The 24,670-nt window shown below is 42.8% G+C and overlaps 1 protein-coding gene and 1 long non-coding RNA gene across 2 annotated transcripts in view; one reads left to right on the forward strand and one right to left on the reverse strand.

Annotated features, from left to right (window-relative positions):
* The window catches only part of LOC142661451 (uncharacterized), a 97,649-nt gene that overhangs the window by 8,921 nt on the left and 64,058 nt on the right, over window positions 1–24,670 (forward strand). The gene's annotated exons all lie outside the window — the stretch shown is intronic.
* CCNB1 (cyclin B1) lies at window positions 4,841–12,280 on the reverse strand. The gene is made up of 9 exons (XM_075836730.1): window positions 12,260–12,280; window positions 11,096–11,221; window positions 10,182–10,265; window positions 8,980–9,153; window positions 8,273–8,431; window positions 7,021–7,257; window positions 6,787–6,927; window positions 6,296–6,406; window positions 4,841–4,974 (listed from the first exon to the last, which is right to left on the reverse strand). The coding sequence occupies exons 1-9, from the start codon at window positions 12,278–12,280 to the stop codon at window positions 4,873–4,875; spliced, it is 1,155 nt and encodes a 384-aa protein (XP_075692845.1). The 3' UTR covers window positions 4,841–4,872.

Consider the following 24,670-nt stretch of genomic DNA (forward strand, 5'->3'; position numbering starts at 1 on the left):
TGATAGATTATAGGTAGCGCCTGCGTGTCAGACACGCAGGACCTGCTTTCATGGAACCCGTCAGTATCGCAGGCCCGATGGGAGCAGGATTTAGCCATCTCAAACAGTAAAACAAAATTTTATAAAATCTATTTATAAAAGTTAATAGGGATTGGCTGCAGCAATCACACGGTTATACGGGAAAGTCATCGCTGCAGCCATGTCAATAAACAGAGGCAGGAGGACCTCAGCATTGTGGTTACCTGTATTTGCATCCTGAGGACACAATGTTTAAACTGGGACACAACCCCACTGGGGAACCAGCCCTGGGCCACACCACCTCAGTGGACCTGAGGCCATCAGCTCATGACACCCTGCAATGCTTCCCATTTGCACACTATACTGTCCTGCATAGATATTCTGCTTTTATTGTCCCCTATAGAAGTGTATTAGGTTGGGTTCCCACCAGTCTGATACGCTGGGTAGAAGTATGTAATGTATCCTACCTAGACCCCAAACAATGCACCAAATTGTGATCGTATTGAGTGGAATCCGCTTGGAAAAAAACAAACCACTTATCCCTGGCCAGTCATGTCAATGCATACCTCACTTGTCTATGCAGTTCATCCTCCTGAGATGCCACTGCAGCAGCCACATGGGATGAACCGTCACCCCAGGAGGCCAGCCTAGAGAATCCAAAGAAAGCATTGCTATGACAATGGCTGCAGGCAAGTAGCTTTTTTTATTTAAAAAATGTAACAAAAATTCTCAAGCGATTTTTTTCAGCAAAAATCGCAGCAAAAGTTGAAACCCTTGGCCATTTGTGGTGGGTATTAAAACCAGCAATGAATACGCAGTATAACTGGAGATGCTGCGGATTTAAACTCTGCACTGCAGTTCAGTCCATGTGCATTTTCACTGCAGAGTTCTTCTGCAGGGTATGCATGAGATTTTCAAATCTCATTAACTCTGCTGCTCCTGTAAATGAGCTGGAATATCTGCACAGCATTCTGTAGTGTTCACACTATTTGGGAACCCAACCTTACTCTGTAGAGCAGGTTATGTATACAGGACCTGCTGTAGGGTTCTAAAATTAATAAAAGGGCCGATTTATTTTTAATCTCAACAGTAGAAAATCTGTCCCCACATGGGGCATGGATTATTAGACTTTTCTTTACTATAACAGTAGTAGTGTAATATTTGAAGAACTGTTGTGAAGAAGTGTCCTACATGTCATTTATGGTATACCCCTACTTCTGATCTCCTGGCTAACCTAACATTAGGTATAGAGACTGTCTGTATTAGGGGGTCAAAATGAGCAGTTGCTAAGGGCCCTCATTTTCCAGGGGATCCCCACTTAACTTTTCACACATGGATACAGTTGAAGCCTGTGGCCGTAGGCTCCCTGCAAGTTTCCTAGGTCACAGGCCTAAAGCAGCCTGTGGCCTAAAGTTTAGAGGATCTGTGTAGGTATCAGCCTGCCCTGGGCTGCTGACCTTCACAGGCCACCCAGTTGTGAGATCAAGTTTTAGACTACTACGGTGTTTTTTCCCCCTGGGGAAAGTTTGCAACTCTTTCCTATTTGAGGACTATTACTAATTAGAGGGTACCATCGTAGGTGTTTTGAGGCAGAAATTGGTATTAATAAATACCCCTTCTACTCCAAACCATTAACAAGCCTCCCCCCCCCCCCCCCCCTCACAATTAAAATCTGTTTGTTTTTTAGGCATTATTACTTTGTAGGGGACATGAAAAGTGGGCATTACTGTCAGAGCCACACTTACTGTATAGCCAGTACAGAAAGAGGGAATTTTTACTTTGTAGTTGGTACAATGGTGGGTGTTTTTTTCTATACTATGTGTGACATTACTGTGTAGGGGCTCAAAGGTGGGCATTAATTATGTGGGGCACTAAGAGAAGCACTGTAAGTGTGGGCCTAAAGGGGGCAGTGAGATCACTTACACTGGGCACCATTATCCAGGTAACAGCTAGTGGATGGGACACGATATGTGGCACTAGCACTATTGTTGAGGTGCTGTATGTGTGGCACTTGTCACTTTGACACCATTATTTTTTAGGCCTTATTCACGAGTGAATGTCACATCCGTGTTAAGACAACGGTCCTATGAAATTCAATGGGGCCAGACTATTCTTCACGCAGTGTGTCCACTATGTGAAGCTCACTACATGTCAGCTTATTTTTCTGATGGGAAAATAGCCATGCACTGTACATGGAACGGCAATGCAAGAAAAACGCTGCATTTTTTGTGGCCTTAGGTACAGTATTTAGGACCAATGAAATTGAAACAAAAAAAAAAAATGGTGTAGACTCTGCTTTAAAGGCCATGTACTCCTTTGAGGTCGCTGACTGATTCCACTCAATAGCTTTCTGCAGCTTCTATGTACTGTGATACATAGAAGCTGAAGTGCACCACTATTTTTTTTAAAGCAAGTGATTTTAGTACCTAAATAAATGCATTAAAGAAAAACAAAAACACAAAAGGTGTACGTGGCCTTTAAATGGGGGGGGGGGGGAGGGAGTAATTAAATTACATGACCATTTAGCAATTAGTTATTTCTACATTGTCCATTTTGACGGGCAAAAAAAATTAAAAAATGCACAATTGACCAATATGTAACTTAACCCCTTCCCCCTCCTTACATTTTGGGCCCATGATCAAGCCATTTTTTGCGTTTTTCCATTATCACATTTCGAAGAGATATAACTTTTTTTTGCATCAACATAGCTGTATAAGGTCTTGTTTTTTTGCGGGACAAGTTGTACTTTAATAGCACCATTTTGGGGTACATATAATTTATTCATGAACTGTTAACTTTTTTTTGGGGGGGGGGGGGAAGAAAAGAACCTGAAATGACCACTTTTTGCACCCTAAATCTACGTAGTTTACCGTGTGGTATAAACACCACAATAACTTTATTCAGCGGGTTGTTACGATTGCAAAGATACCAGATTTGTATAGATTTTGTGCGTTTTACTACTTACACAGTAAAAACACTTCAAAATTGTTTGTTCTTACATCTCCATATTTGAAGAGCCATAACTATTTTATTGTTCCACCGATGCAGTTGTATGAGGGCTTTTTTTTGCGGGACGACTTGTAGTTTTTATTGGTACCATTTTGGAGTAGATGCGACTTTGATCACTTGCTATCACATTTTTTTTAAAGTCAGGATTAACAGAAAACAGCAATTTTTCCATTGTTTATTTTATACGGCGTTCACCTTGTGGGTTAAATAATGTAACAGCTTTATAGTCAGGGTTGTTACAGACGCGGTGATACCAATTGTGTAACTTTTTTGCTTTATTGTGGTTTTTTTAACAGTAAAGCATTTAAGTGGAAAAAGTGGGTCTCATTTTTTTATTTCTTAACTTTATCTTTATACTAGTCCCACTAGGGGACTTCACTATGCGATCATCCGATTGCTTTTATAATACACTGCAATACTTTTGTATTGCAGTGTATTACTGCCTGTCCGTTTAAAACGGACAGGCATCTGCTAGGACATGCCTCCGGCATGACCTAGCAGGCATTCATTACAGGCAGACCTGGGGGCCTTTATTAGGCCCCTGGCTGCCATCGGAGACACACGTGGTGATCTCATCACTGGGTGTCGGTGGGATGAGGGAGCTCCCTCCCTCTCTCCAAAACCACTCAGATGCGATGCACGCTATTGAGCACTGCATCTGAAAGGTTAAACGGGAGATCGATACTAATATCGATCTCACCCGGTCGAGCAGGGACGACCCCAGCTACCTCTGCCAGCTGAGAGCAGGGAGATTTGACAGCTCCCTGCTCTATTTACGTTATTCTAATGCAGCGCCGTGGAATGGTGGCGCTGTAGAATAAAGCCCACTAATGACCGCCGTGAAAAGGCTAAATCGGTGGTCATTAATGGGTTAATGGACATCGTGGCACGTTCCCTCATTATTTCATGTCAAATAAGGAGATAAACATATGGAGTTGATACATTTGTAAGTGGCAGCTGTTCATGGGATCTTAATTTGCAGCCCAAAGTGGGTGATTGCAGAACTTTGTGGTAGAGACAAAGTTCAGAAAGGCTAAATTAAACTTAATTTAGAAAATTAAAAAGCCATCCAGTTCTAGAACACTTATTTGGACAGAAGAACCAAGATAGAACTTATTCCAGAATGATGGAAAGAACAGGATGGAGAAGGAAAAGGGCACATGATCTGAAGCATACCACATCTCACACATGGTTGAGGCAGCTTTGGCATGGGCATATGGCTCCCAATGGAACTGGGTCACCAGGGTTTACTGATAGCAGGATGAATTCAGAAGTGTATAAAAAAAAAACAAACAGATTTCAGTGAAATGCTGCAAAACTGATAAGTAAATTATAACTTTAACCCCCCTACTACTAATATATTGTGATTTTTACAGGCTCATTAAGCCCTTAACCAAGAGGTCATGGTCACTATTGAAATGCTATTCCTTTAGAGGGCAGATTCAGAGTACACTGGAGAGCAGGCGTGGGGCCTTTTAAAGAATTCCTGTCTTTACAGAGATCAAGGTGCAACCTCTGCCCACTTCATAAAGTTGGAACATATTGTATACTGAAAGGGTTCAGGCCCAACAGTAGGTTATGAAGCCCACGTGCACAAACGCCTATACTTCTCAGCTAGTAAGGAATAATCCAAGTTGCAGGGCAGAAACCCAACATAGTGACAATGTAAAAGATTTGGCTCCAAGTATTAACTAGTGAGCATTAATCTTCAGCCTTGGATTATTCTAGACTCAAATAAGGACTCTAAAACGCTTACAATTTATATAAAATGTAAAATTTTATTAAAAACATAAAATATATCTAAAGAGCATTACCACAGCACAGATAATTTACAGTATGATCCAGTTATAATACATTTGTTGCCAAGTTAACCATGAGCTCTGAATTCAGTTGTGGCAGACAGCTTATCTTCATTTGCTGACTCCTGGAATATTTGTCTCGAATGGACTGCAAGACAAATATCAAGTTAAGTAAAAACATGAAGTTCGACATTGCTTTAGCGGTATCTGTAGTGATAGGAGATCATGGTGCCCATATACAATACGGACCAAGGGTCAAGCATGTTAAATGTGCTGTATCATAGGTTTTATTATATCCGAGCAGAATAGAGCTAACACATTAGTATAAATGGATATAGGTTCTTGGTGTTAGAGTTTAGGCTGTAATTTGAGTATTTGTATATGTCAGGACAAGTCCTCAGTTTTAACACAGAAGACAAGCGGTATCTGCTGTGTTCACACAGGGTTTTTTGCAGGAGGAACATTATGCCTCAAAATTCCATTTGGGACTTTGAGGCAGATTTTGTCCTTCCTGCACGTAGTTTGCTCCGATTTGCCAAGTTTTTCGCTCACGCCCATTGAGTGCTACAGGCAAGAAAAAAAACTCCATGAAATACGCTTTCTCTGCCTCCCATTGATGTCAATGGGAGGTCAGAGGCGTAAACGTGAAGATAAGGCATGTCCCTTCTTTCTCCGAGACGGTTTTACTGCTAGTGGGAGAAAACCGCCCCCGCCTCCCATTGAAATCAATGGGAGGCATTTTCAGCTGGTTTGTGATGTTGCGGAGCGGTTTCAGCTCCAAAAAGCTTGTCAAAATACTCCGTGTGAACAGGGCCTTACAGTAGGTAAAGTGTAGGCACACCTACTGTAGATTCCAAGAATGGGAGGCATTAAGACATGCCATCCACTTTTAAGTGAATGGCGTATTAAGACATGTTACTGTGAGGGCATTCCCCATATTAGCCCTCATCTACCATAGCGCCAAGTCATTCTGGGATTTCAATATGTGCCATGTAGTTTCTTCAAGAGCAAGATGAGACAAACTCAACTCAGTCTCATGTCTAGAATGAGAATATTTGAACATTCATATGGCTTACATTTGTCTTCAGGCACCCCTGACCCCAAAGGATGGGAGCCCCAGGAGCCAAACATTCTGCTCCACTGTCAGTACAAGTAGTCAGATGCTAGGTCAGTGCCCTCATGTACATTGAGTGGCATACATCATAAAGAAACTGTTCACAGCCTTTGGTCTCTCGATTAATCTATATGGTGACTGAGTCCTATGTGGGCACCGATACTATCACTTAAATATGGGGGTATGAATGCAGCTTGAGAGCAGGGGAAAAAAATAAAATAAACTTTCAACTTTAAACCATAGTGCAGTCTCATGATATCCCACTGACAATCTAATGGTAGAGCATTCATATTTATGCCACTGACTGCAGAGGCCGGAAGACTACAAGTGCATCATACACAGAAAGGCTTCTTACCATAAACTTTGTAAGTCCTCGGTTGACTTTCAAAACATTCTTTGCCAAGTGTTGCATGACTGGGACTAGAGAACCTTCTGTGTAGACCATGTAGTGCTGTAGAGTTGGAGTCTGTATTGAAGGATCAACAGCAATTAGACATTATGGCACAAGTAGCATAGATTTTCATTACCAAGAATAGCCCTTTAACATCTTGCTGTGGCAATTTTCAATTGTAATTTTTTTCCTCCCTGCATATCAAAAATCATTTAACCTGTTGATCTAGCGGTTTGAGGGCTTGTTTTTATGGCACTGTTAATTATACTTGGGTAGGATGTTTTTTTTTTATGGTGTTCCCATGCAGTAAAAACAACCTGTTGCTGCAGTAGTAAGTGGGTCAAAGCAAGAAGTTTTACTGGAGGTAGACTGATATATCCTTCAATGGATAGGGCGCTCACTAAAGAGCATGTAGCCTAGAGCGAAGTTAATAGAACATTCAACTAAGTACTCACCCATTCACCACCATCAAGGACTTTCTGAGACAGACGAAAAGCTGCCACAGCCACTTGGGATGGTGGAAAGTGAACCATGTCATAATCCAGCATAGCCAGTTCCATCAGATACTTAGCTAAAGTGTGCACGGGTGCTCCCACCTAAAATTACAATAAGCCTCGTAATGTAACAACTGATGTCTGAAGTGCTACACATGACTGTAGTAGAACCTGAACACATCAGCATTCGCTAACCTCTCCTATCTTTGATGCTCTCCTCAAGAAGTGCAGAGGTAGCGGTCTTCCAATTTTATATTTGAGCACACTCAGGATTTGCATTTCCATATTTCTGATCTGGGCCTTTGTGTATGTGTGATCTGTCACAAATGCAAAGTCACCAATTGTCGGGCAATAGATTTCTTCATATTTACATGCAATGAACATTGCAGTCACACCAGCCAGCTGCAACAACTTCTTTGGCACAGGGTTCTCCTAAGGAAGAAGGGGTTAATTCTGATGTACTACAGATTACTTAATACATGCAGGTAAGTACTTACATTATGGGTGATTTACAAGCCAACTTAGTATTTTGGAGTACATACAAGATACTATGGGTCTGAAGAGCCATGCCATAGGTACTGTTTGCCAGAGCCGGCCTTAGGGGTGTGTGCGACCTGTGCCATTGCGCAGGGCGCATCACTCCAGCAGGTGGAAGGGAGCACCGCGCTGGCTCCCTTATCCTGCTTGTTTCAAAAGCAACCGGCGACTAGCGCAGTAGTGACACCACTATAGCAGAGCAGGGAGGTGTCTCGCTGTCTACTTGCACCACTGTAGCTCCCTAAAGGAGCAGAATCCCCATGTGGCTGGAGATCCTGCTCCTAGACGGAGCGCTTGAGGTCACTGTCAATATATGGACAGACATCAGGGGCAACTCCTGAAGCAGAATCCCCATCCACAGAGTGATCAACTCTGACTGGGGATTCCACTCCAGGAGAAGCCAGTGATGTCAGTCCATAAATGCACACACAGGCTCCTCCTGGAGTGGAAGCTTAGTCAGTCATGGGAACAGGGCCTTGGTGAGTAAAAATTTTTGTTGGAGGGGGCACTGTCTACAGGTAGGCTGTATGGCACAATCTGCAGGGGAGCACTAAGCAGACACTGTGTAGGGGTAATACAGGGGGCAGTAGACTGGGCACAGTTAGAGGACAAATTACTGTGTCCTTGAAGGGGTTATAATTATATTATACTGTATGGGCACTCTATGATGGGGCGTCGAAAGATAATTTTGCACGGGGTGCCATCTATCCTGTGGCTTGCCGTGCTGTTTACAGATAGCTGGGGGCTGCAAGTGCCAACATTATGAATCATGCAGCGTTCTGAGATATTCTACCTTTGCTATGAACTATTTTGCAAGGAATTAGGTCCACCTTGAGGAAAACTACACTTGTTATACCCATCTAAAAGAGGATTTGACCAGGGACTATAAATTCTATGTTTCAGTGCTTACCTGCAGAAAGCAGTCCAGAATGGAAACGGTCATAAACATAGTCTCGTGCAGCAGTTTAAAACGCATGTGGACCTGCACCAGCCAGTCAACCAGTATAGCCCTCATATTACCATTAATTTCTTGTCCCTGAAGATAATTCAGTTGAATTGGTTGTTTAGCCTGTGGAGACAAACTTCTTACTTCGGCAGGTGCCAAACAATAAAAATGTTAATGTGCAACCATATCATACACTAGCCAACAAGTAGAAGCCTGACAGGTTAGCCAAAGCCTCATGACACACCAAGCATATATGCTTTATAGGCAGTCAAGCACGTGTGCTGCTAAACCTCCATTCAAAGCCTATGGAGTTGATGGAGCAAGGTCTGAATACAGCACAGCTTTTTTTAGTCAGTCCATAGGCATTGACTGGAGCAGTGGGCACATGCTCAATTCCTGCTCTAGACAAGCTCCCCCTCACAAGTGTGGTGCAGTGAGGTAAAGGCACTCCGGACCTCCAGTGATGAGAAATGACCTATCTTGTGTATAGGTGGTAAATGGAGATTCTGGAATTACCCCTTAAAGTTGTACCAGATTTTATTTTTAGATTTGTTGGCCTTAAGTCAGGGAAGATTATTTATTTTACTATTAAGGCATCCAAGTTTTAGGACAGCCAAAAGGTATAGTTCTAAGACAAATTTGAGGCTACAGTGCCTGTGCAGATCACCCACCTCAAGTTCCATCAGATAGTAGTAGATATCCTTCACATAGTCACTGCAGAGCATTGGGTTGTCAGAGTCTTCTTCATCCACATCCTTTATCTGAAGTAGTGCATCTGAGAAAGCTAGGTTCTGTTCTTCCATGGGAGATGCCCCAGATGTTTCCATGGGACTTGGAGAGGACTGCTAATGAAAAAGAAATGTTTTAATATTTTGGATTGGTAGGACTTGTGAGCAATGGTGTAGGAGTTCATGAAAATAGTTCTCATTTGTGGAGATATGTATAGCTGCATGGCCAAGAACACATTGCTTTCTTTTGCCAGCGTGCCGATCACAAGTGCCACTAAGGTGGAACTTGGTGTAGGAGAACTTCTACATCAAGCCACACCCCTATGAGTGAAAACTGTAGCAACCTCCGATTGGTCTGACAGCTCTAGTGGCCAGAGTGTGGCACTTACAAACACTGCACCAGGGGAAATAAAGCATTGGTTTCTCAGTCATACAACTTAAGTGACCAAGGAGTGGGGGGGGGGGGGATAAATAGGCAAAACACCCCCCCCCCCCCCGACCTGGAATTGGAAAGGGTGAGGGGGGGGGGGGTCACACATGCACAGCACCAGGAGTTACAGAAAACTGAGCAGCACTTGGAGTGGTGCACATGCACGGCCCTCCCCACAATACAGGGGTCAGGTGACCTTCGATATACATGCAGGTACCGGAGCAAACATTTATGGCATATCCACAGAATATGCCATAAGCATCTAAGTTGGGAATAAGCATTTGACAGCCTGCTGCATGCCATTTGTGCCCTACCCAATGCACACATCAGGCAGTGCAACCTGTTTGAACTACATCATGAGCTGTGGTCTAGGTTCCACCAGATCACATCAGTGATATGTATTAGCTAGTACGAATGGGGCTGCAGTCTACACAGTTATTGCAAGTACACATGACTCCAATTTGAAAAGGTTCTCTAGTCTAGGGTTTCTTGGCCAGAACAGGCATTCTGCACACGTACAGAGGCAGTCTTATTAACCGGACAGAAATTCATGTAGTGTCAAGTAGCTATGGGGCTGTATTGATAATGTAGCTTTAGATCTGACAAAGGAAACCACAAACTGTTACAACACTAGGGCTTTTAGTTCTAGAGACTAAATGCATGACAAGCAACATCAGTACTAGTTACGTGAAGTTTGTGCATGAAGCAAAATTACCATCTTTTCCTCCTTGGAAACTTCAATGACTGGTGCAGCTTTCACAGCCTTTTCCATAACATTGTTTTGCACAACTTTGACTTCCTACAATAAATACAGGTTATGCATGGTTAATACACAAGTACTCAAATTTAATATTTGCATTGGTCGTTACTTCATTAGATAGAGCTGAAACAAGTTAAACGGAAAAGGGCCTTTATTTCAATAAGTCAGACCCATAGCTAACAATTGGGGTTTTAATGTGCACCTCACCCCCATTTTGCTGCAACATTATGTCCTGTGTGCATGCAAGTCTGCGTTGCCTTTTCCCCAGCCCCATGATTCTAGGATGCAGGAGACACAAGAGGTATATCAAATCTTTACACCATCTGGATTCCAGCCTGTGGGAACGCTATGAAAGTGTAAGTCCCCTTTAAGAACACCTGGTTGTAGTATTTTCCAGGCTCATATGTCACATTATAGGTGTAGATATGGGGGTTTATTACAACTCCAAGAAACCCATCATGAGATACTACATTTGACAAAACACCCAATATAGTTAACAGGGACAAATTTAGATTAGAACATCCGTCAAATAAGCTTCTTGAATAGTTCCAGCTACTTAGATTATGGAAAACTCAACATGACCTACATTCTGAGGCATGTTCACATGCAGAATCGAACGGCAAAGCTGTTTGCAAGGGAAAATAGACTGATTTTCAGCCGGTGTTTGGAGCGGTTTTTCCATGGACCGTGAACAGCTTTTTTTTTTTTTTTTTTAAATAAAAATGTGGTATAAAAAACACCCCATCTGAATGGAACACAGTTCCTCCCATTGAATTCAGTGGGCAGATGTCTTTTGGGTGTGTTTTGAGGAGTTTATACCCCAAAATACACAGCATGTGAACATACCCTTAAACTATCACCCTTCTTACCTTCTTCACAGCCATTTTTGCTTTCATGCAGTTTCCAATATCTCCCAGAGCATTTCTTTGTCGTGGCCTGGCAGTGACCTTCTTCCCAGCTACAGGAGCATCCATGTTTGCATTGTTGCGCATGCTCTGGAAACATTAAGACACGCAACATTCAGGTGACCAGGCCATGCTATAAAAAGTTACACTACAGTAGATTTAAGTCTGTTCCACACAGCTGTAAAACAGGCACATTTTAGGATTTTTATAGTGATAAGACTTATAAAGGGGACGGTGTCTGTATATTACTGACAACCAACAGGAAAGCAAAATGATGAAATGCCACAATATAAAACCCATTGCACCACTATATGATCAGACAACGTGATAAGTACATAGGGAAAAACAAACGCCAGCACGAGTTAGGAGTGGAGGATGTGTTCACAAGTAAACAACTGTTCAGACTTCGTATACATTCCGAGAAGCGTCTGTTAGGGTATGTTCACACGAGGGCGTCCGTAACGGCTGAAATTACGGGGATGTTTCAGCCTGAAAACATCCCCGTAATTTCAGCCGTACCGGCATGTGCAGGCGCTTGAACACCGCGTCAATTACGGGCATAATTGGCACTGCTATTCATTGGAGTCAATGAATAACGGCTCCAATTACGGCCAAAGTAGTGACAGGTCACTTCTTTGACGCGGGCGTCTATTTACGCACAGTCATTTGACAGCGGCACGTAAATTACGCCTCGTGTGAACAGACAAACGTTTGCCCATTGCTTTCAATGGGCAGATGTTTGTCAGCGCTATTGAGGCGCTATTTTCGGACGTAATTTGGGGAAAAAACGCCCGAATTACGTCCGTAAATAGGCCATGTGAACATACCCTTAGGGTTAACATTTCAGGTGCATTAGACTCTTACAGGAGCAACAAAAAGTCATATACACAATGTTACTTTTTGGATTTCTTAAGAAACTGCTCCACAAGTTACGGATTGTCAGGGTGCAACAGATTTTAAGCAACCATTATCATTCGCCACCCACTGATTAGTTTCCTAGAGACAGAATCTGGTCCAAAATCCCTTATAATAAGCAGCAGAAAGCCCAAGCAACACAAAGACTTCTGTATTAGGTAATACTAGATCGATTACATCAGAATCTAAACCAGCCAGAAAACTTCCACTTACCCTGGTCATTACACATGCCATGATTGCACCTTCTCACAAGAACACTGCTTGCTGCATACAATTTGATAACTGACCCATCAGTGGGGGTTTAAATCTTGGACACTGGCAGCTGATTGGATTAGAGCTCATTAATAAGCAGCTGTTAATTTAAATCTCTGATTTCTATCACGGGCTACAGACTTTGTAGGGTGGCAGCTCCAGTTTCAACTGCTGCTTGGCTAGGCCTCATGCACACGGCCGTAGAGTTTTTTTTCTTTCCGCAAATAAAGTCATCCACCTATCTGAAACGCTGTCTGCAAATACGATCTGTAGTACATCGGTATTTACGGATCAGCAAAAAAAAGTGAGGTAACAAATGAGGTGGCCAATATGTCCCAACTCCTTGAAAAGTTCACATGATCGCTCAGGCGCCATTTTTTTGGGGAATCCCCGGCTGTCACATAGCAACGCTTCCGGAATTATGGACGGCTACAGATGCACATCCGTAGCCGTCCGCAATTTTGCATGCGCCGATAGATTTCTATTGGCGAGTCCTTGCCACAATTCTGGACACGAATAGGACATGCTCTATATTTTGCTGGTCAGTCCTGGACGCACATCCATAAGCATACGGAAAGATGTCAGTTTCCTGATGAAATAAATGGGTCTGCAGATTATCCATAATTACGGGTAGAAACCACGGTCCCGTAGATGGGGCTTTAACTGGTTCCCGACCACCGGCTGTGTATTTACGGCTGGCGGTCAGGGTCCTTAAAACCCGCGCCACAGACTATTTACGGCACGGGTTTTAGCTTGCTGCCCGAGCATTCAGTGACTGCCGGGGACCCTGAGGAGAAGATAGAAGCAGCTTTTATGATTACACTATGGGACAGTTTTCCCGCAGCGAGGCAGGGACTCCTAGCGTCATATAGAACTATAATGCTAGGAGCCCGGCTCCCTGCAGTGTGTTCGGTCCAGGAAATGCGGCCGACATACGGAGCGCATATCACGGACCAAACACGCTCGTGTGTGAGGCTCCTTACAGTGGAAAAACATGGTATAAAAGAAGAAAGCAAAAAAAAAACAATAAAGTCCCCCAAAGGTCTTTTCTGACCTTTGAGGGACAGACCACAATAATAAAAAAATGTAAGTAAAATAAAGTGCAAAAAAAAAATTAATAATAAATGCACATAAAATACCCACCCCAAAAAACCCGCCAATCATCATCTTAACGCTAGCCCTGACTCAATTACCCTAATATAGACATGCAATATGGTAAAATTTACGGTAGACAATGACGATCACAAATAAAAGGTCTATTTTAGGGTAAAACTAGGTTATTACCAGAAAAAAATAGCTAAAATGTAAAAAAGCTTATTTTTTTACTATTATTTTCAAACTTTAAGCCTAAAAATTCTAAAATAGCAAAAAGGGTGTTTATAAAAAAGATATAAAAAAAACCCCTGCACTGTCTAAGAAAAAAACATCGCAAAAATCACGTCGCTAGCCCAACAAATAAAAAAATTATAGCCGTTTAACTAACGCGTGCTAAAAATGGCTAAACAGTGTCTGGTCCTGAAGGCTCAAAATAGCCCGGTCCTGAACCTGTTAAGAGTCCATTCACGCGTTGCAGTTGAGGTGTGGTGAGAACCGCATAGAAAAAACTCACCAGAACTCCACCTGCATTCTTACCACAATTTTGGTGCGTCTTTCAAAGCGGAAAATTACTGCAAAAATGCGCGGTAATGAATCGCGATTTAACCATACCATGTGAATGTTCCCTGAGGGGGAACTCACTAAGGCCTGATTCACACGAACGCTGCGCATCTCGGACGTGAAAAATGCAGTTTTTAGTTGAGAGTTTTTGGAGGGATGCGTGATGCTTGAAAAGATAGGACATGTCCTATTTTCCCACGGACCCTTCACACGGTCCATTGCAACAACGGCTGTGTGAACAGCCACATTGAATTACATAGGTCTGTGGGACGGCCGCTGTTTCAACGGTCGTGTGAATCAGGCTTAAGAGATTTACGCCACTTTAGTAGCTGAAAAAGTTGAAAATTTTAAAACAAGCATGTTTTGTGCAAAAATATGCAACTTTTTACTCTTTTACGCTGCTCTTGCCACTTTCAAAAAGGTCAACAGGGTTTTGCAGAAGGGTGCAGGCGACCCACGACCCAACAAACTTACTATTGGCGTAAAAGAAAATTAAAGTCTACGCCAGCATGCGCCCCTCTGATAAATTTGGCGCATCTTACTCCAGCGTACTGAAACGCAAGTCTTAGTAAATCTAGGCCAATGCTTTTCCTTTAGGGTATGTGCACACGAGAAGTGGCTTTTATGTCTGAAAAGACAGACTGTTTTCAGGAGAAAACAGCTGCGTCGTTTCAGACGTAAATGCTCCTCCTCGCATTATGTGAGGCGTCTTTGACGCTCGTAAATCTTGAGCTGCTCTTCATTGACTTCAATGAAGAACGGCTCAAATTTCGTTGCAAAGAAGTGTCCTGCATATAATGTATATAAGTGTCCTGCACTTCTTTGCCGAGGCAGTCATTTTACGCGTCGTCGGCACAGTACGTCGGCAAACCCATTCAAATGAATGGGCAGATGTTTGCCGACGTATTGTAGCCCTATTTTCAGGCGTAAATCGAGGCATAATACGCCTCGTTTACGTCTGAAAATAGGTTGTGTGAACCCAGCCTTAGGTTGTATTTTCATGAGACATTTTCAGGCCGTGGTTTTGCAATGCAGTTTTTGGCTGCACTGTTTTTTACTTGTTACACCTGTAAAAATCGCACTGGCGAAAATCGCATCAAGAAACTGTAGCATTTTGCCACGCTTTTGTTTATGAGGATTTTGCCACACGGTCATAAACATCTTACCCTTAGGCCTTGCTCACACAGTGCAGATTTGATGCAGATTTTGCATGCATTTTTTTTAGCCAAAACCAGAATTGGATCCAGGAGAGCAGACCTATAAGGACTTCCTTAATATATTTCTTCAGTATAGGCTCTGTTTCTGGTTTTGGCTTGATAAATACTGCACTGTGTGAACAAGGCCTTATAGTTTTCCTTCTATTTGGATCCACTACGGACCTATGTTAGTCTATGGGGCAGTGCAAACAGTCCGTGATTTTTGCGCAGCCTGAGTCCGCTGCGTAAAACTCACGACATGTCCTATATTTGTGCGTTGTTCGCGCATCACGCAACCATTGAAGTCAATGGGTGCGTGAAAAGCACGCATGCCACACGGAAGCACTTCCGTGGGACTCTCGTGATTCGCACAACAGCAGTCAAAAGTATGATTGAAAACAGAAAAGCACCAAACGGAGTGTCATAATGATGGCGGCCGCGCATCATACGGGGATGACACACAGAGCTATTAAGTGCCTTTTGCGTGTGCAAAACGCAGCGTTTTTTGCGTGTGCAAAACGCACACGCTCGTGTAAACGAGCCCTTAATGTAATTGTATTGTTTAATGTGTTTGGAATTCTTTCATACGAACATTGTGGTTTTTAAGCACTTATTAACTTGGCGCATTGTGCCTTTAGGGTCCATTCACACGTTGCAGTTGAGGTGCTGTTAGAAACGTATTGAAAAGATGGATCCAAAAACCATATGCGTTTTTTTTTTTGGCAACTTAATGCGTTTTTCAATGCGATACCGCATTGACAAACACATCAAATCGCTGTAAGGGTATGTTCACACGAGGGCGTCCGTTACGGCTGAAATTACGGGGATGTTTCAGCCTGAAAACATCCCCGTAATTTCAGCCGTACCGGCATGTGCAGGCGCTTGAACGCCGCGTCAATTACGGGCGTAATTAGCGCTGCTATTCATTGGAGTCAATGAATAACGGCTCTAATTACGGCCAAAGAAGTGACAGGTCACTTCTTTGACGCGGGCGTCTATTTACGCGCCGTCTTTTGACAGCGGCGCGTAAATATACGCCTCGTGTGAACAGACAAACGTCTGCCCATTGCTTTCAATGGGCAGATGTTTGTCAGCGCTATTGAGGCGCTATTTTCGGGCGTAATTCGGGGCAAAAACGCCCGAATTACGTCCGTAAATAGGCCGTGTGAACATACCCTAAAAATGCATGCAGTTATTGGATGCAGTTTTTCCGTGCAGTTCTAACAGCACCTGAACCATAATGTGTAAATGGACCCTGAGGGCTTATTCAGACAAACGTGTAATGCGTCCGTGCAACGCTCGTGATTTTCACGCACGTCGCACGGACCTATGTTAGTCAATGGGGCCGTTCAGACTGTCAGTGATTTTCACGCAGCGTATGTCCGCTGCGTAAAACTCACGACATGTCCTATATTTGGCCGTTTTTCGCGCATCACACACCCATTGAAGTCAACGAGTGCGTGAAAACTGCGCACGGCACACAGAAGCACTTCCGTGTGCCTCGCGTGATCCGCGCTACAGTAGTCAAAACTATGAATGAAAACACAAAAGCACCACGTGCTTTTCTGTTTACAAACATACAAACAGAGTGTCATAATGATGGCGGCTGTGCGAAAATCACGCAGCCACGGATCATATGCTGCTGACACACGGAACTGTTATGGACATTTTGCGCGTGCTCGTGTGAATCCGGCCTAAGGCACGACACGGGTCACGCGGCCAAAGATTGCTGTGTCACTCTGCGGGTTGCTGCAACCGCGACACAACAGTCGCATGAAATACAAAGCTGCAGGATTCTTTGCGACTATCATTTCGCAGTCGTGACAACCCGCAAGTTGCATTGCTGACACATTGAGTTTTATTACCTTTGATGCAGGCAGGGTAACACAGCAGTATTTGTCCGTGCGACCCATGTCATGGTGAGGGTATGTTCACACGGCTTATTTACGTCCGTTTTTCGGGCCGGGAACGGCCGAAAAGTCGGAAGCAGAATGCCTCCAAATATCTACCCATTGATTTCAATGGGAAAACGGCGTTCTGTTCCGACCGGCTGTTTTTTTTTACATGGCCGTTTTGAAAGACGGCTGCGTAAAAAAATGGTCCCAAAAAAGAAGTGCATGTCACATCTTGAGCTGTTTTTGGAGCCGTTTTTCTTTGATTCTATAGAAAAACAGCTCCAAAAACGGCCGTAAAAAACGCAGCGAAAAACGCAAATTGCTAAAAAAACTTCTGAAAATCAGGAGATGTTTTCCCTTGAAAACAGCTCTGTATCTTCAGACGTTTTTGTTTAAGCGTGTGAACATACCCTTTAAATCAATGGGCAGATGTTTGGAGGCGTTCTGCTTCTGATTTCTCGGCCGTTTTTCGTTTACGGCCCGAAAAACGACCCAAAATAAACCCGTGTGAACATACTCTCAAAGTCACTGTGTAGCCCTTTGGTCCATTCACACATTACGGTTAAGGTGCTGTTGCGACTTTAAGGCTGGGTTCACACAACCTATTTTCAGGCGTAAACGAGGCGTATTATGCCTCGTTTTACGCCTGAAAATAGGGCTACAATACGTCGGCAAACATCTGCCCATTCATTTGAATGGGTTTGCCGACGTATTGTGCAGACGGCCTGTAATTTACGCGTCATCGTTTGACAGCTGTCAAACGACGACGCGTAAATGGACTGCCTCGGCAAAAAAGTGCAGGGCACTTCTTTGCCACGTAATTTGAGCTGTTCTTCATTGAACTCAATGAAGCACAGCTCAAGATTTACGAGCGTCTCAGACGGCTCGCAAAATGCGAGGAGGAGCATTTACGTGTGAAACGAGGCAGCTGTTAACAGTCTGTCTTTTCACACGTAAATGCCTCTCATCGTGTCTTGAGCTATTCTTCATTGACTTCAATGAAGAACGGCTCAAATTACGTTGCAAAGAAGTGTCCTGCACTTCTTTGCCGAGGCAGTCAATTTACGTGTCGTCGTTTGACAGCTGTCAAACGACGACGCGAAAATGACAGATCGTCTGCACAGTACGTCGGCAAACCCATTCAAATGAATGGGCAGATGTTTGCCGACGTATTGTAGCCCTATTTTCAGACGTAAAATGAGGCATAATACGCCTCGTTTACGTCTGAAAATAGGTCGTGTGAACCCAGCCTTAAATCCACAGCATGTGAATTTATTCTGTGGGTTCTGTCCGGAGATGCTGCGTGTCTGGTCCATAGACTTCAATGGGGGTATAAATTCTGCACTAAAATACGCAAGTTGAGTTTTGTTGCATTTTGTACAGAGTTTACGCAGAGGAAATGCAGTAAAAAAGGCTGGAAATCCACAGGTGCACATAAAGTTTTCCATAATCAATGCTTCACACTAAGGGCTTATTTAGACGAACGTGATATACGTCTGTGCAACGTGCGTGATTTTCACGCACCTCGCACGGACCTATATTAGTCTATGGGGCCGTACAGACAGTCCGTGATTTTTACGCAGCGTGTGTCCGCTGCTTAAAACTCACGACATGTCCGTTCTTTGTGCATATTTCGTGCATCACGCACCCATTGAAGTCAATGGGTGCGTGAAAATCACGCGCACCACATGGAAGCACTTCCGGGGGACGCGCGGGATTCGCGCAACAGCAGTGAAAAGGATGAATGAAAACAGAAAAGCACCACGTGCTTTTCTGTTTACAAACATCCAAAACGGAGTGTCATAAATCACGCAGCCGCGCGAAAATCACGCAGCCGCGCGAAAATCACGCAGCCGCGCATCATACGGGGCTGACACACGGAGCTGTTAAGTGCCTTTTGCGCGCGCAAAACGCCGCGTTTTTTGCGTGCGCAAAACTTACACGCTCGTGTGAATCCGGCCTAAATCAGCAGGTAAAACCGCAGCAATATGCTCAGAAAAAATGCACTATTTGCTGCGGATTTCTTTAACTGAATTACCTGAGGTTTTTTGAAATTCCGCTGCAGATTTTGTGTTGTAGAAAATTTGCAGAGTATGCTGCCTGTGGGAACATACCCTCAGGTTTTGTTCACACAGTGAAGATTTGCTGCAGATTTTGCAAGTATTTTTAGCGGAACCTAAATAGAAGAAATATATGAAGAAAGGCCTTATAGGTCTCCTCTCCTGGATTTCATTCTAGTTATGGCATAAAATATGCATGCAAAATTTGCACCGTAGGAACAAGGCCTAAGGGTGAATTCACATGTTGCAGATTTTGAAAATCAGTTCCAATCATCTTAATGGCATTTTGCAGAGATTCATACATCTGCCGCAGAAACATCCCCATTCAGATGAATGAAACCGATTTTCAGTTGCTGAAATTTAGGCAACAAAATCTGCCAGGTGTGAATCCACCCATAGTAAAAACCGAATGCGGATTTCAAATAAGGTTGTTGATGCTGGTGACGCTCTCAACCACACCACAATTGCAACGTGTAAACCTGCCTTCAGGCTGTGTTGACATTTTTTTTGGCCTACGTGCAGAGTATTCAGAGAGACAGGTCCCAGCACGTACACTAAACGTATCTATATGGCCCCATGCATCCTCCTTCCAACATGCTTTTCTCGTGCATTTATAAATGTTCCAGAAAAAAAGCAGCTTAAACAATACATGCGTTTGTTCTCGTTTTTTTTTTGCATGTTTTTTACTTTTGCATCTTTTATCGTGCTTTTTTCTGCCTTTTTAGGTTAGTCCTAAGATGGTTTACAAGACCCTTCCTTTTTTATCACATGGATTTCATGCAGAAGCAACGTCACAGAAAACACAATAGGGAAGATTTATCAAAACTAGTGCAATGGAAAAATTGTGCAGTTTCCCATGGCAACCAGTTTCCAGCTATCATTCTTCAGTAGCCATTTTGAGAATAAAATCAGGAACCTTACTGGTTGCAATGGGCAAATCAACCACTTTGTTTGCACTAATTTTGATAAATTTAACCCAATGTTTTTAGAATCCGACTTAACACACCATTGAAGTTCATGGGGAATGCTATAAAGACACACCTAGAGCTTGCTGTGTTTTGGCAAAGTAATTTGTTGTAAAATGTCACGTATTTCTGGTGCATAAAGTTGCATTAACTTTTAGACCTATTTATGTAGCCTATGCGCCAAAAAGAACAGATGCTTGCTTCTTGCTAGACCATTTTCAAAAGTATTTAGAAGAGGTATAAAAGAGTATCCGGCACACCAATTTTGAAAAAAAGGTATTTTTTTATTATTTTGTTTTTGTTTTTAATTTTTGTTTTTAATGCCAGTGGCAGAGTGCGACGTTTCGGTCTAAGTGACCTTCATCAGGCACTGAGCCGTGCTGGGCAACTGAATTGACGAGCGCTGGTGGTGCTGATAGCGGCTGAGCGCCATGATACAGCGGCCAGCCGCTATCACCTAGACCGAAACGTCGCACTCTGCCACTGGCATTAAAAACAAAAACAAAATAATAAAAAAATACCTTTTTTTCAAAATTGGTGTGCAGGATACTCTTTTATATTTATGTTTGGGTTGGGCCCCTATCCGTGCAAAACCTCACCCTTCCACGTATCTGGTGCTATCTGAACCTATACACATATTTAGAAGAGGAGCGTGACTTGGCAAAAGGGGTGTGGCTTAAATGAACTTCATTTGTGGCTTCGTTTGGTGCAAGAAAACTGTCGTAAATTAAGCCAACCAAGAGGTGGTGTAAGGAAGAGAAAAGTGTCTAACTTTTTAGCATGATACGCCAAGTTTATCATACAGTGAGCGCCGCCACTGTGATAAGTTTTTTTGGTCTAAGTTTACGCTGTTTAAATATCAGGCAGCATTACTAAATCTGCCCCAGTGTGTGTAGAGAACCTGTAGAATTTCCGCATCAATATGTGCAGCAAAAATGTACTTGCTGCAAATTTCTGTGACTGATTTACCTGTATTTTTTTGAGATTCCGCTGCAGATTTTCTGTTGCATAAAATCTGTAGCGTCTCCTGCCTGTGGGAACAGCATACACTAAAACCTAAGGCTTCTTTCACACTGGCGTTACTATCAGTTTACCTCTCTTCCGCCAGAGGAAGAGAGGATCGATACATTAAAACGGAAAGCAACGGTTCCTTAGAATTACCATTGATTTATGTAACATTATGGGTATTGATCATGTAGAAATGGGCCTAAGGGGTGGATCTTTGATGAAAAGATTGTTACGGTTAGAGGCCCGCTGGATTTGGAAACTAAAAACTATACATCCAATGGGCCTTAATGAGAATATGGGTTTTGTGGCATTTCTATAACTGGTGTCTGGATCTACCGTGTGGTGTTTTTAGGTGTCCTATGATGACATGATGGTTTTAATTATATAGATTATTTTTCTTCTTTTTACACAGTATTTGTAGGTCCATTTGATGATCCATGAGTCTGTCTAGAGGTTTTCGTGTGTCCAGTATGAATATTTGCTCCAGTACTTTATTTCAGATGGATAGATGAACGTCGTACTTGGCGGCTACCACAACCCTTTCCTCCTTTGTAATAATTTTTTATTCATTTTTCATTTTTTTTTAAATTTATATTCATTTATTCACTGAATATTTATAAATTCACATACATTTCTATATCTTTTTGTTTATTTATCACTTCGTGTACTTCACATTTTTATTCTATATTTATATTTTTCGTCTAATTACATGTTTAGATACGTATATATATGTTTTTCACACACATGTTTATACATACACATATATTTGTTGTATATTTTTCATATTTATTATCTGGTAGTATTTATTCATTATTTATCGTTTTATTTACAAAATATTTTCCATCATTTATGTGTTTAAATTGGTATATATGTGTATGGCATATTAATTATATGAGGTATATTGCACTTACACTTTATTGTTATGTGTCACGTTAGATCATTATTATTTTATTGATTTTATGTACCATTCGTGTGGATACAGTCTTTATATTTTTTATTTATTGTTTCACATTTATATTTGTATTTGTTTGCATATACTTTTTCACTATTTTTGTCACATTTGGTTCACATTATTATTATTGTTACACGCTCTTATACGCACACATAATCATGAAAGAAGGCAAGGACATTATATGTTCTCCTCTCTCTTTTATAGAGCCTTATGGTTCTCTCATATATTTGATTTATTATTGTGTTTTACATATGTCTGTCCACTATTTAACACAATGAAGGTGTGTGTATGTGTGTATATATATATATGTTTATAGATATGCGTGTGTGTGTGTATTGTATGCTTTTTATACTTGTTAGAATTACCTTCATTATTTATTATTTATTTTTATTATGTATTATCATATTATCATATATTATATATTTTTTATATTTTACAAAAAAGTTTTATTAGTTTCATGTGCGTTTTTTCATGTGCGCTTTTTCATGTGTGTTTTTTCTGTGCGTTTTTTCTGTGCGTTATTCATGAAAAAAAATTTTTTGAATTTTTTAAATTTTTCTTTTTTTTCATATTGTATATCTAATACATGTTTTATGCTATTTATGTAACAATATATTGTAATTGAATAGGGAAAGGATAGGGAAAGATTACTATGATCATTTGATATTATTGTACTGATGCATATATATTCCATGATGTGTTACGATACTTGTCTCTGTTTGTATATTTTTGAATCAACTATTGGTGTGATATAATATATTTTAGCACTCCCACGAATCAACTATATACATATATGCTGGTCACGTGTATCGGAGTGGTGTTCGCGCATGCGCACACCACAGGAATGCTTTTGAGCAATATGGTGTGTTATATGCATGATGCTTGGGGCATTTCTTTGTCGGCCTCTTACTTTTTGTTTCGCTCCGGATGTGTCACATCCCTTTCATCAGCTGTGACCAGGGCCGCCATCAGGGGGGTACTGGGGGTACTGCAGTGAGGGGCCCGGGCATAAATTTAAAAAAAAGGGGCCCGCACTCTGCCGCTGGAATGAATATACTCACGGCAGTGTGGCTCTTACGATTTTATTTAGGTGAAAGGAACAGGTCCCATCACGAAGAAGGGGCCCGTTCATTACATCAGAATAAAACCGTAAGGGCCCGCTGGAGAGATGTGCCCGCCCCTCCTCCTCCACAACAGCGTGACAGCGTGTGGGGAGGAGACAAGGGGAGGAGACATCACAGCAGCGGGAGTTATGAGCTCAGCCTCGGAGGATACGTCCAGCAGCAGCAGCAGTCGTCATCTTCTTCTTCTGACACAGTGAGTACTAAGTTATGATGTGCCCGGCTGCTGCTGCCCGGAGCCTGCTGAAAAAATCTCCTCCTGCCCCCATAGAAAGTAAATATCTTACCCATGTCTGTATTATGTTAACACTGCAGCATAGGATTGTATCAGCTCTACGGCTCTTATCTCCCGTCCTGTGTAACATGTGCAATAAACCTGTCTTCTCCCTCTGTTTACACAGGACAGGAGAAAAGAGCCGTTGTAGAGCTGAGTGATACAATCCTATGCTGCAGTGTAAACTAATACAGACGTGGGGAAGATTTTTGCTTTCTATGGGGAGACGGTAGAGTTAGATGATAATGGGGGCAGGAAGATGATAATGGGGGCAGGGAGATGATAATGGGGGCAGGGAGATGATAATGGGGGCAGGGAGATGATAATGGGGGCAGGGAGATGATAATGGGGGCAGGGAGATGATAATGGGGGCAGGGAGATGATAATGGGGGCAGGGAGATGATAATGGGGGCAGGGAGATGATAATGGGGGCAGGGAGATGATAATGAGGGCAGGGAGATGATAATGGGGGCAGGGAGATGATAATGGGGGCAGGGAGATGATAATGGGGGCAGGGAGATGATAATGGTGTAGAGTTAGATGATAATGGGGGCAGGGAGATGATAATGGGGGCAGGGAGATGATAATGGGGGCAGGGAGATGATAATGGGGGCAGGGAGATGATAATGGGGCAGGGAGATGATAATGGGGCAGGGAGATGATAATGGGGGCAGGGAGATGATAATGGGGGCAGGGAGATGATAATGGGGGCAGGGAGATGATAATGGGGGCAGGGAGATGATAATGGGGGCAGGGAGATGATAATGGGGGCAGGGAGATGATAATGGGGCAGGGAGATGATAATGGGGGCAGGGAGATGATAATGGGGGCAGGGAGATGATAATGGGGGCAGGGAGATGATAATGGGACAGGGAGATGGCATTGGGTAGGGAGGGAAATGATGCTAGAGTGGGAAGGAGATAATAATGGAGGGAGGATGGCACTTGAGTAGGGATGCACGATGCATCAAAACTTTGATACGGTTTCGATACCGTGCACCCCCAAACGGTTCGATACCGTTATTTCATGTATTTTGATACTAAGCTGTCCGGCCGCACAGCTCAATATTGTAATACATGAATGTATGAGAGCGGAGCTGCGGCTGTGTAATACAGTTACGGCCCCGCTTCGGAGTCCTGACATGTGCGCGCCGCCAGGATTATGTGATGCAGCCAGCACTGCACTAATGAGCGGCGGCACTGAAAACAGAACATGGCGGGCGCACTGCAAAACACCCCCACATGT

The sequence above is a fragment of the Rhinoderma darwinii genome, chromosome 1 (assembly GCF_050947455.1).
Source record: "Rhinoderma darwinii isolate aRhiDar2 chromosome 1, aRhiDar2.hap1, whole genome shotgun sequence".
NCBI classification, from domain to species: Eukaryota; Metazoa; Chordata; class Amphibia; order Anura; family Rhinodermatidae; genus Rhinoderma; species Rhinoderma darwinii.